Source organism: Nelumbo nucifera, chromosome 3 (assembly GCF_055504915.1).
Source record: "Nelumbo nucifera cultivar China Antique chromosome 3, China Antique-T2T, whole genome shotgun sequence".
NCBI classification, from domain to species: domain Eukaryota; kingdom Viridiplantae; phylum Streptophyta; class Magnoliopsida; order Proteales; family Nelumbonaceae; genus Nelumbo; species Nelumbo nucifera.
Genome location: NC_142651.1, coordinates 96,158,721 through 96,172,467, shown reverse-complemented (window position 1 = coordinate 96,172,467; position 13,747 = coordinate 96,158,721). Strand labels below are relative to the sequence as shown.

At 33.0% G+C, this 13,747-nt stretch overlaps 1 protein-coding gene across 2 annotated transcripts; it reads left to right on the top strand.

Annotated features, from left to right (window-relative positions):
• The first annotated feature begins 948 nt into the window (after nucleotides 1-948).
• Nucleotides 949-11,209, top strand: LOC104590835 (gamma-tocopherol methyltransferase, chloroplastic-like). 2 transcript variants are annotated; one of them, XM_010249591.3, is made up of 6 exons: nucleotides 949-1,867; nucleotides 6,580-6,749; nucleotides 7,461-7,565; nucleotides 8,081-8,284; nucleotides 10,684-10,786; nucleotides 10,883-11,209. In XM_010249591.3, exons 1-6 carry the CDS (start codon nucleotides 1,615-1,617, stop codon nucleotides 10,984-10,986), a joined length of 939 nt encoding a protein of 312 aa, XP_010247893.1. In that variant the 5' UTR covers nucleotides 949-1,614; the 3' UTR covers nucleotides 10,987-11,209. The 2 variants fall into 2 exon arrangements, with proteins under 2 accessions (XP_010247893.1, XP_088756984.1); XM_088900858.1 differs by lacking the exon at nucleotides 7,461-7,565 and having other exon boundaries at nucleotides 951-1,867.
• Nucleotides 11,210-13,747: the final 2,538 nt, after the last annotated feature.

The following is a 13,747-nucleotide window of genomic DNA, read 5'->3' as shown; positions in this document are numbered from 1 at the left end:
GCTCAGACTCCCAGTAGGGAGCTCGGACTCGGTAGGGAGCTCGGGTTCTTCAAGGGGCTCGGACTCCTAGTAGGGAGCTCGGGCTCTTAACAGGGAGCTCGGACTCCCAGTAGGGAGCTCGAACTCTTGGTAGGGAGATCGGGCTCCCGACGGGGAGCTCGGGCCCTTGGTGGGGAGCTCGGGCTCCTAGTAGGGCGGTCTGGAGTTCGGGCTCAGTAGCGAGCTTGGACTTTGCTTTCGATGCTTGCTTCGGGCGCTCTACTGTCCCGAGTTGTTTGTTTCTGCCATGTGTTGGGTAGCTGCGAGGTCGGGCCAAATTTCCCTTCATCATATCTAAAAAACATTATTCATATTGGATTGAACATTTTTAAATTTTGAATGAGCTGAAACCCCAACTTGAGCCCAATGTAGTTAAAATTCTTCAATTCAGACAACCCGATTTAATGCCAGTTTGAGAGGACCGAAGCAGCCCCACATAGAGAATTCATTTGGTGGAAAATCCAGAGAGTCCAAATTTACTGTCAGATAAGATTTAGTGTATAAATTTGAGATTCTCTAACTATAATAAATTATATTTTGGGAAAGGGGAAGCTTGGCCTCAGGCAACGAGCTCAAAAACTACAGCGCGCGCTAGCAGCAGGCTAGAAAACGGCTGCGCGCTAACGCGCAACGGCTTTCGCGCTAGCGCTCAATATCCTTTCGCTTTACAAGATGTCCTCTATGGCTCTTTCATATTCAATTTTACATAATGAGACAACTCCCCGGGCCCCCACCCCCAATAAGCGTGTCAATGGGCCAACTCACGTGAAGCATGTCTATATCAAAAAATGTCCGACCATCGTGCAGCATGCCTATATCAAAAAATGGCCGTCGTGCAGCATGCCTATATCCAAAAATGACTCACCTGATTTAGAATATATAACAATGTGCGCGTCTCACCCTTAACTCACAGTCACATCTCACCTTACATCGAAATCATCTCTTATAAATAATAAATACAAATAGAGATATTCCTGATATGCGGCGAAGACATATTATCAAATCAGTGTGAGATGCGCTGTGTGAGTAGCAGATACAAACTCCTATTAACAATGGAAGTTTAGCAAATGGCAAGACCGGCACATGCAAATTGGGTGGGGCATCTCCCCACCTGAGACCAGTTTGGACATGTGGCAAAGGTTCCGTGTCGCATTGTGATTAGTTACTATTACGGGTCGAAAACCCCGGGCAGGACCCACAGACTACGAATCGGATCAAACATGCGTCCGAACCAGATAACCACTTACCGACCACATCAAGATAACCCGAGATCCATTGGAGACGGACGACCCATCCAATGATCCAAATGCATTACACATTTCTACTTGCACTGTCATCGTAACTGTTACATATCCGTTAAATTGTTTTTTATGAATCGATATAATTGCAAGTATGCTATTCTCTATATAGTCCTCTCCACCTCGTAGATAAACTGTGTTTCGAACGTTAGAACCGCCATTCCTTACTTCCTGCAATCTCCAAGCAAGCCATCATCGAGGAATATATAGAAGAAGGAGGATCAATTCCCCGCCGGTGGGAGTAGGTGTTGGCCAATCCACACGTACAGGACTCGCAATGACGACGACGACGACGACAGGGATGATGGCATCATCATCGTTGACGGCGACGGAGACAGTGGAGAGTAAAATGTTTAATCAGGAGATAGCGGAGATGTATGACCAGATAACTGCAACATGGGAGGACATCTTGGGCTGGGAGTACCTGCACCATGGCTTCTATGACCCAAAAGTTCCAACTCCGCTCTCTGACCAACATTCTGCTCATATTCGTATGATCGAAGAGTGCCTCCGGTTTGCCGGCGTTCCAGGTAATCTTTGTCACCAACTTCTCACTTTGTTTATATCTCAGTTTCAATTGCTTTCTTGGACCGGCAATGCAATTGAGTAGCTTGGAAATTTGTAGTAAATCTGTATTCTTCTGTTTTACTCTTTAGGTTGTGTTTGCTTGCAGTGTAATGTTATTTGCACTAATGCAAATGTATGGGAATGCAAATTCTAATTTAAATTTACTTTAGGTTTTACTTTATTCAGGTCTTATTTTACTTCATTTGTAATGCAACTAAACAAAATGAGGTAAAATTTGAAACAAAAAATAAATCAGAATTTATACCCTAATCATTTGCACTATCATAGCTTTGCATCAGTATTCAAATACGCCATTACTACTAAATATGCACTTGCGCAACACGTGGTAATATCACATAATATTAATAATTTTAATATCGTTATTAGAACAGTTTAAAAACGATAAGTAATAAAAGCATGGTATTTTGGTGTATTTAATTAAATTTTATATTTCATTTTTATTGTTAATAAAATTACTATTTATTTAACATATTTATTTTTGTTTAATATGATAATTATATGATATTAGAGATGTGCACAAATTATATGGACAGTTTTTTGTTTTTTCTATATTTGTTATTTCTTTCTATTTTTTGAGTTTTTATTATATAATTATGACACCATGTGTTTTGACCATTTGACTTGAAAAAAAGCAATCTCATTTGTGGGAAACTTTAAATTTTTTATTCCATTTACATAATTAATTATAAAAACAACACTTTTTATCACATTTATTTTTGTTAGATGTGATAAGTTTATAATATATTATATATCTCAAAATTTTCTATTGTGTATATGCATTTTTTAATTTTTTGTGTTTCTATATATTTTTTAAATTTTTACTATTTAATTATGACCTCATTGGTTAACTCACTTACCCAAACAATTGGACCATTATGGTCCAAGTTAAATAGGTTGGGATGAATTCCTAACCCTATGCATTGAACCTAAGGCTTCATACCCAAGTCAAGCCTAATCTGATCAACTTGAGCCCGACCTACAACCTGCATTGAAATTTGATACGATGGGCTATTCTTGGACTTGGGTCTATCAAATAGCCCCATGAAAAAATTTGCCATAAAATGTATGTGAATAATTGTATATACATGCATGTATGCAAATATGTGTTATATATGTATTTATGATTGTATCTATATAATTAGGCTTGACTTTAGCTACCTAAGGGATAGGCTTGAGTCCAACCCGAAAAATAAATAAGCCTAAACTTTTGAAGCTAGGCTTAACTTTTAAACCGGTCTAAAATTATGAGCTAGGTCGATTTGAGCTCATGTTAAGCTTACCTAATTTGCTCCCTATGGACCATTGACCATTAATTTGATGCAAAAACAGCTTTCTTTGTAAGTTAGTTTAGTTTTTAATTTTGTCTATCATTAATAAAAATAACTCTTGTCTATCACACTTATTTTTGTTTAATATGATGAATACATAATATTAAAGATTAATTTTGTCTATCATTAATAAAAATAACTCTTATCTATCACACTTATTTTTGTTTAATATGATGAATACATAATATTAAAGATGCACCCAAATGTTTTTTTACAAAATTTTTATGTTTTTAATAATTATTGTGTCTCTATCTTTTTCAAATTTTTATTATTTATCTATGATGTCATGGGTTGATTCATTTAACTTAAAAGGTTGAATCATTGACCCACCACTTGAATAGGAAAATTATTTTGTTTTTGTGTTGGTTTTAAATCTTGTATTTCATTTGCATCAAATAAAAACACTTTTATTTAGCACGCTTAATGTTGTTTGATATGATAAATAGATAATATTAGAGATGTGTCTAATTTTTTTTTACAACTTTTTATTATTTTTGTAATATTTATATTTATATTTATATTTATTTTAAATTTTTATTATTTAACTATGAAAACATTGGTTGACCCATTTGATGCCGATGATTGAACTATTAACTTATTACTTAGACAAAAGAGTGGTTTATTTAATTATTTTTCATGTTGATTCTAAAAATAGATTTTACATTATTAAAATTATTAGATGTAGATTTACTTTGTAGAATTTATTGGTGACAAACAAAAGCACTTCAAATAAAGTATCCAAGTAGAGTGAATGAGAGTTAATACCTTGATGAGAGGAAATTTAATGAAGTAGGAAGTAATATATGATGCTTTAAATTATATTTTTTTCTACATAGTTAAAAGGCTGATTAAATTCATAAATAGGGGTGTTTTAATCAAGAAAAGACAACAAAGTTCATTTATTTAATGTGCTTTAAATATAAGATTTAAAGAATGGAAATGAGACTTAATACCTTAAATGTAAGATTTAATGATGAGGAATATAGTGAATTTAATAGAAGTGGTAGTTCAAATTATGTTTTTTGCCCTCATAAATATGGGGGGACTAAGTTCAAAGAGTAAGGGTATTTTAGTCAAAAAATCCCAGAATCTCAAACCCATTCACACTTTAATAGCAGTATAGATATAGATATAGAAATGCATGGCGTTAAATGGATTGAAATTTGATGGGAAAGGGAGTGTTGGAGAAAGAGAGATTTAGGTTGTGTTTGGCACCATTTCCACTTCTACTTGCAATGCTTTAGGTTGGTTAATACCAATTTTATGAGTATAATTTTTTCTACCACACATGCTTTGAGATATCAATACAACATTGGGTACCATTGTTGCTTCTCCAATATATGTCAAATTTGGTGTTTTTACTATAAATGCCAACACTTAATCCAATGCCTATATTTTTTAGTGGATGTAGACCATGTGGTTATTTGATGTGATGTGAATTTGTAATGACCAACACAAAATGTTGCAAGTAGAAGTGGCAATGGTACCACCCAACCTTAAGTTCTCCTATATGTTTTTTGATAAAATGTGCAAATACCTTTCTTACATTAGATTTTTTGTAATAGAAAGGTTAATGTTGTCAAAATGTCCTTATTATCATTAAGGTATTATCTATACTATATAAGGTGGGTACATTGTTTGGTTCCATGCATTTTGTAAATGTTAAATCCAAAAACCATGGACTATGCATGGTTAGTACTTATTTGCACACATGCATAACATGTGCTCTTATACTGGTTATACATAATTTAAAATTTTGGCTTTACTTTGCCTAACAACTTTGAAAACCTAATTCTTTCTACTATGAAAAGATAGAGTGAAATAAAGAAAAGTAAATCTGTTCTGTTTTGGGGTATTTTAGTAATTATACATTTGAGTGAAGTTGGTCAATGGTAAATTTGATATTTTAAAAAATTTAATGCATTACAACAATGTTCCTGCCGCCTAGAAAGTTGATGGAAGGGAGGTATTTGCATCTTTTTTAAAAAATATAGGGGAGGTTTTGTTAGGATCAAGACACAAGAGAGGTTTTTAAGAATGTCAAATAACCTAGGGGAGGTTTTTTTAATTTTCTTTTTCTTTTAAAATAGCATTTGCCCACATGAACTGTTGGACTAGGTATATTTTTTTAAATACTTGAAAAAGTTCACCTTGTAAATTCTGTCTAAATTCAATTTTATGTTTAGAACAGAAAATGTTTTCTAGAGTTAAAATCCATGGTTTGAAAAACTGGACTAGACCAGATGGTCGGACCAGTAGACCTAGAAACTGATCATGGTTTTGGGTCCGATTTTGGACCCCAAAACCATTCGATTTGGGGTTGGACAGGGCAGTCAGACCATTTGACCCTGAGAATCAGTGGTCAAAACAGTTTCATTTTTGGTCTAATTTTTAAAACCATGTTAAAATTAATAGATCAGAAAATGTTGAACCTTATCACTAAAGGAGTTGAGAGAATACATCATGAATCACATCAGGTGATAAGGATTTAGATGAGAATAAATTTTAGTGGTGATCATGAAAAATGAAAAACCAAAAAGTGAACTGAACCAACAAGACCAAACCAAAAATTCTAATCAACCAAATTGGTCGGTTTGATATTTTCAAAAAGCCTAAGGTGTCAATTCGGTTCAGTTAACCAATATAAAATACCAATATATATATATAATATTTTTCATATATATTTTATATTATTTATATATATTATAAATTAATATATATGCATTATATATATTATCAATTAAGAATAATCACCATAACCCATTAACTCAATTCTCACCGGTCAAGAATGAACTTAGGAGAGTCATGAAGTTAACTCAGCAACTGGCAAGTTGGGGATGGACCCACACACTTGTTCTCATGCCATATTAATATTATCATTTCCTCTACTTAATCTACAGCTAACAAAAATGGCCATCTACCCCACGTGGCAGATCTTTTTAGCAATAGAATGTTGAACGGGAAATTAGGTGGACTGAGTCAAATCAGTTCGACTAATGTTCTGGAGTAATGGCCCCATCAGTGCCAAAATTCAAATTATTTACACCGTTAGGAGACAGGGGAAGTCAAAACACAAACCAACACCATTTATACCTATTTGAATTTATATATTATTTATTATTTGCAACCATTTATACCCAATTGGGGTTTGAAAAAGGATTTGATGCATTGGATTTGGTTTATTTTTCTACTTTGTCACACATTATTGAGAAATGGATTCCAAATTTGCATTCTTTCTTTTACTCAAGTTTTTTTCTTTATTATTATTATTATTATTATTATTATTATTATTATTATTATTATTGTTGTTGTATGATATGATGCAGAGGATTGGAAGAAGAAGCCGAAAAGCATAGTTGATGTTGGGTGTGGATCGGGGGCCGACACCATGCACCTAGCGAGGAAATATGGGGCCCAATGCCTAGGTATCAACTTGAGCCCTGTCCAAGTACGAAGAGCTCAAGATTTGGCAGCTGCCCGTGGATTAGCAGATAAAGTATGTGAGTTTTGTGGCATTTAAGATTCTTAGTTCTTGTTTGCTTCTTTGCAAAATAGTACATGTGTCGTGTCTCCTTTATCTATGTTATATAAAGCAGATATTTGTCATGGGTTCTATCCAAGTTATAAAAGTTAAACCTAAGGCCTTGTTCATTTTTTACTGAGGTAAATGTTTCTAGGAAAACATTTATTTGGATAAATTTACTTGCACATGTTCTTTTAATTCCCAAATAAGTTATATAATAACTTTTTATCCATAAAAGCCAATGTTAGAGTGGACAAATTTGTTCCATTATGTTTTATAAACTTTTCTCCAAGTAGAAAAGTTAATCACTCACCTAAGAGATGGGTACAAGAAAAACTAACTTTATTTTAATGCCTAGAGCTTTCCGAATAAAGAACACTATAAAGTTGGTCAATGGGAATCACTTTCCCCCCTCCTACTTCCCAAAACATAAACTGGACCAAATGCCATATATTATGGTTAATACTTGCTTTTATACTAGTTGAATAAAAAGCCAATAAAAAGAATGCATACATGCGACGTAGGTGTTTTTTTTTTTTAGAATTTTGAATGTATGAAACCATCCGGTTATGTGATCTTCAGACTCGTCTGTCTCCAAAATGTGTTACTTCCATCTCATGTAAATATAGAAAAGGAGTTAAGAAAGTTTGCAAAGTATATTCAACAGTTGAGAACTCTTAGCAGGTGTCATTCATAGTTGGGGATGCTTTGCAACAACCATTTCCTGATGGGAAGTTTGATCTAGTTTGGGCCATGGAGAGCGTGGATCACATGCCTGACAGAAAAAAGGTTCTCTCACTCTCTCTCTCATAAGTTGAAGTTATTTTATCATCATCTTTCATTCAATATTGTCTAATTAGATGCCTAAATGAACCAAAGAGTAATTTTTGATCTCATAAGGGTGTATATAGTTCATTTGAGATTCAGTGGTAGTTCTCCATTAGCTTTTAATTGAAAATGAGACACCAATTTGGAACATCGTATGCTTATTTAACCATGTCATCTCATTGTTTGGCATAAATGTTGCATGATTCACAGCTCTTGAATTGTAGTGATATTTTATTTCCTTTATATACCCAAATCCTGATACAAAAAGAACCCTTCCCTGTACGTAGTTATTATTAATTGTAAATACAGCACTCAATAATTTACTACTAATATCGCGCACTTGCAGTCTCCAAACATCATCAAATCCTAATCTACAATAACAAAGAGAAATTTCACTTCTATATAAATGAACCCAAGCTTTGGTCCTTCATTTATTGCTCTAATTCAATTAGTTTGATTTTATCATTGTCTTGCAGTTTGTGAGCGAATTGGCACGGGTAGCAGCCCCTGGGGGCACTATAATAATAACGGCATGGTGTCATAGAGATCTCTCCTCCCCAGAGGACTTCTTGAAGCCAGAAGAGAAGAAGCTATTGGACAAGATACGTGATTCTACTCATCTACCAGATTTGTGTTCAGCTGCTGATCATGTGAAACTACTTCAATCCTTCTCATTGCAGGTATTCACATTTCCACATGGAGAATCCATTTTCTTTAGCCTTAATTTTCAGAACTATGCATTTTTTATAGAGAAGAGGCCTTCTTTTTCTCATTATTTTAATGTCTATAAAGAATATATATTCTCTAAGGCTCTGTTTGCTTTTCAGCAATTCAGGTAAATATTTCTTTTAGGATACACTTACCCAAGTAAGTGCATTTACCCATGTACTTTTATTTCCAAGATAAATCAGGCGACCATTTTAACCATAAAAATTCATTATTAAAAGGGACATTTTTACCCCATACAAGTGTTGACAATTATTTTTCCACGTGAGAATGTTTTTTATCCACCTAGGAAATGGGTATACCTAGAAAAATAAATTTCCCCTAATCCCCACATAAATCTGAAAAAGGAACATGGGTTTCTTGATCAATGGGAACTAAAATTCTATTTCCCCCTCTAAAAATTCAAAAAGCGAATGCCCCCTAAAAAAAATAAAAGAAAGAAAAGAAAGATAAAAATAAAGTGTTTGTGTAGTTAATGAACTCATGTGATCTCCAATGAAGTAATTCATGCATTCTCTACATTGTGCCTAAGGATGGAAATGGGTCAATCAATACGAGTTGGGGCTAATATGAAGTCTGAACCAAACCAACTGACTTAACGTCAACCTAATTGAGTCTTCCCTATTAATACAATGAGGTAGAATCCTATATAAAGAAAGATCATTCTAAAAGAAAACTAGGAAGAGGAAGGAGATGAAGTAGAAAGATCATTAAACAATGTTTGTCCTAGCTATATGGGGGCCTTGGGAGCTACAATTCCTAGATATCAACATGTACACAAAAATGGGAAAAGAGAGATACAACTCTCCATCCCCTAAAATCTTGGTCAAGGATTTTGTTAGGTATTTTCCATATGATATATATATATATATATATGCTTATATCATACTTTTGCATCTGGTTTTGAACTATCTACATATTTTTTAAGACTTTTGTCTTGCAAAAATAATTTAACACTATAACATATAAGATTCCCTTATAGCATGGCATTGGTATGCTATGGATGTAGGGATATCCAGGTAACATAGCTTGAATGGGATGAAGTGGATGTGGATCTGGATAAAATATGTTTCGACATTTTTAAACATATTTGAGTAATGGAAGTTGTGAACTGTTTTCAAGGTTTTTAAAATCGAACCGGACAATGAACCGTTCAGGGGTCTGGTTCCTGGGTCAAATGGTCCAACAGTTCGAACCGAACAGATGGCCCATTCTGATAAAAAAAAATTAAAAAAATGGCCAAAAACTGTTGGATGGTTTGAACAGTTCGACCACCCAGGTCAGTGGTTTGCTGACCAAATTAATCAACGGTTTTTGGCCAAAATGACGGTTCTGGGGTAAAACGGAACTGGTCAGGTCTCGGTTTTCCAATCCGACCGAATGTCTGATCCAGTCCGGTTTTGAAAGCCATGCTAAATTTAAGGTTGAATGCCACAAATAAGGTATAAGTAGATAAGAAATGTATATTTTAATAGTATATATGGAGAAATACATATAATTAATATAGCGAGATACATATATAGTCATACAATTTTATTCTTAATACATCAATTAAAAGTTCAAGAGACATATTACATAAACTTTGCCAAAATTTTACATGCACAAAACCATTATTATGTTTTTATTTATTTAGTCCAAGACACATATTATATGCAACTATTATATTTGAATTACTAAATCAATTATTTACTGTTTTGTTATTTTTACTTTTTAGTGTTAGTAAAAATGTCACCTTAATATTAGATTCTTAAATATTTTGTAAACAATATTTTTTTTTTACTTTTGCAATTAAATTATAAATATGTTGTTATTTAATGTAAATAAAATTATTGATTAATCATTTGTAAAAATATTTAACTTTAACTTAAAAATATAGAAAATCTATTAGAATTTCCAAGATACATAAATATGACATTTGATAGATTTATCCATTTTTCTAATGTTTATAAAATACTGATTTTGAAGATTATTATTTTTAATTTTTAGTTAAACACATAAATATACTACTATTTATTTGGGTTGCATTTGGGTGACTTAAGTTCAAATCTCATCAATTACGAGGTTATATTTCTGATAAAAAATTTTAATGGCACAAAATTAGAAATTCAAAATTCAAATCCCGGGCTTTGATCCTTGGTTGTAACCTTAACCCCAATGAGCAGTGATTGCTCCACTTTCTCTAGCAAGAATTTGAACCTAACTTGCTATAGAAGAAGGCCAAAGGATTGACCCTTCCCCTCTCATTTCCATCTCTAAGTAAAGTGTCTCAGCACACATATACATGATTTTTCCTTTTGAAGTACATAGATGAGAAAAACAGACATAACTCTATTTAGAGTCATCACAATGGCAGGATATCAAGGTAGCAGATTGGTCGCAGTATGTGACTCCATTTTGGCCTGCTGTAATCCGCTCTGCATTATCATGGAAGAGAATCATCCCACTGCTTCGAAGTGGTATGCTTGCATTTCATCACATTCTCTACTTGTAATCTGATTTTTCCTTTGTTATATTTATCAGTCTATGAAATGTGTGATTCTGAATTCATTCAGGATGGGAAAACATAAAGGGACTGTTTAACTTGCAATTGGCAAATGAGGGATTCAGGAAGGGTGTCGTCAAATATACCGTCATTACTTGCAGAAAACCGGCGTGAATTATCAAAAGGATATCTCTCTCTCTCTACCTATGTGCGTTTTAGTTAGGTTGGCTTCTTGATTTTAGTGGATTAAAATGTTTTGGTTTGATTAGGGATGCACTTGTCATTTCTATCATTTTATTTTTAAATCTTGTATTGTAATTATTAGAACTTTTGCTATGATAATTACTTATGTGGAAGACATGTTGTACTCATGGATAAATATGGTTTCTTGGTGTCATTTCAGTTGTAACAAATTACTATAGGTTCAGTCTCTCAAATGACGTTTTTGTTTTACCACCTCTTCATTTTCACGTCTAAACCCTAAATCCTAAATTTCAGGTTAAAAATGAATGCAACAACGAATGCTAATGCTATACGTGTCATTAAAAGAAATAAATTATGGGTGTGTTTGGTTTGAAAGAAAAAATAAGGAAAGGACGAAAGAAAATGTAAGGAAACCCTTACAAGCCTTGTATAGGTTTCCCTATGCATGTTTCCCTTCCTTCCCTATCTTTTCCTTCAAAGCAAACATAGCCTGAAGAACCACAAGAGGAAGTGAAGTGGTAAAAATGTCCCTGAAATAGAAATGGGAAGAGTTACACAAATCGGATTTCCTGTAGAAATGTCCTATGGCTCTTTCATATATTGAATTTTGCATAATGAGACCTTGGTTTGGTTTGGCCCTTAATCTAACCCAATCTATTAAATGTTTACCTTTACTTTATTAGAGAAAACCATAAGAGGTTAAGAGAGAGAGAGATAAGCCGAAGCTACTCTATTCGTCCACGGTTTCTATTCTATTTGTTGAAGCTTGAAGATGATAAACAATTTATCAAGGTAAGGGTAGTTTAGGGTTTTAAAAATATTTAAAATGCATGTGACATCAAATGTGAATCTTCTTGCCATTTAACTGATGGAATGCCAATGGCTAGACTCGAAAGTGTTGGAATATATAGGATATCTAATTATTGCCGGTGAAAATTGGGGCCTTTTAAGTATTACTACCCCTAAAATAGAAGGTAATTCCATGTAATTTTATCAATATTTTTATATATATTATATGTATGTATGTATGTATCTATGTATGTGTATGTATGTATGAATGCATACACATAATATGTCTATATGTCTATGTATATATGTATATAGTTTGGTTGGGCTCTAATTGGGATAAGGTTGAGTTGGGCTCATATTGTCCAAGAGCTAGGTTTGGGCTTGACCCCTAAGATTAAGAAAGACCAAACATTTAAGCCTTGGTCTAACCCAAAGACCAAATATCTAAGCCCAGCTCATGTAAATTTGTGGGTCGGGTCAGTCTGGACTTGAGTTGGACTTGCCCAAGTTGCACCCCATGGTTTTTTTGTTTAGACCCGTATTGTATTATATGTGGGTTCATTAGTTTGATTCCAATATGTATCCATACGTTATACAACAGTTGTAAGAGAAAATTATTTAACATGCTTGTGCTTTAAGTTACCTATTTAATTAGGTAACTTATTTATGTGGTTAAATAATCCTAATTAACTTAATTAGGTAGCATAATCATTATTTGTTATTACTAATAAGCCTATAATAGTTATAATTTTAATACATTTACGTCATATGTAAAAATTAATTCAAATTTGTTAACATAGTAATAATAATAATAATAATAATAATAATAATAATAATAATAGTAATAATAATAATAATAATAATAATAGTAATAATAATAAAGTAAAATTATTATTATTAATTCAAAGTCCAATTAAAGTACTAATATTATAAATAAAATTAATAAAAAATAGTAATCTTATAAAACTATTTCTTTGTGAGAAATTTATTCATTTTAAAACTAATTTTTATTATTCTAAATTCTATTTGAACAATTATATTAATAAAGCTTTATACTAGGCCTATAACCTAATTTGGCCCATGATTGGCCCATGATTAAAGAATGTTATACGGCTCTTTCTACTTTATTTTCTCTCAAAAAAAGAATGTTATGGGAATAAGGATGTCAACCCAATAATCCATAAACCAATTTTCTAGCTTAAATTAATGGCTCTTGACTCAACCCTAATTTGACCCACCCATGGTTCCGCTCAAACCCAACCTAACCTGACTCACTACTATATAGTTTATGAGCCTGCCTCGGCCTATAGGTCAACTCGATACGGACCCAACCCATTCCATAGTCTTTCAATTGCATTTTTTTTTTTGTAATAATTTTTGAAAATTCAAGAGCCATTAATTTAAGTTGCGAATTGGTTTATGGGTTAAGTATCGCTTATCCAATTGAAAGAAAAAAAAAAAACTTAGAATAAATAGTGAAATAAATCATATACTTTAAGATTAATGGTTAGAAGTCAGACCAAATTACAAGAATACCCTTTATATGTGTATGGGTATTATGACCTGATGAGCGGGGATTATCAAAACCTAAACCCCATTTGGATTTTAGGTTAAATAATCAAAATTCTAAACTAACTCTACACTCAATTTGGGTTAAAACAAACATAAAAGAAATCATAAGCTTTAAGGTTATGGGTTAGAAGTCAAACCAAATTACAAGAATACCCTTTATATGTGTAGGAGTATTATGACTCGATTGGCTAGGTTAGCCAAACTTGCACCCGATTTAGGTTAAAAAATCAAAACTCTAATCTGACCCTAAGCCCTAATAAGTAGAGGTGAGCATTTGGTTTGTTCGATTAAAAACTAAACCGAATCAGCCAAAATTTTGAAAACTGAATTGAAAAAATAAAAGGTGAACCAAAACAGAATTATAGAAAAA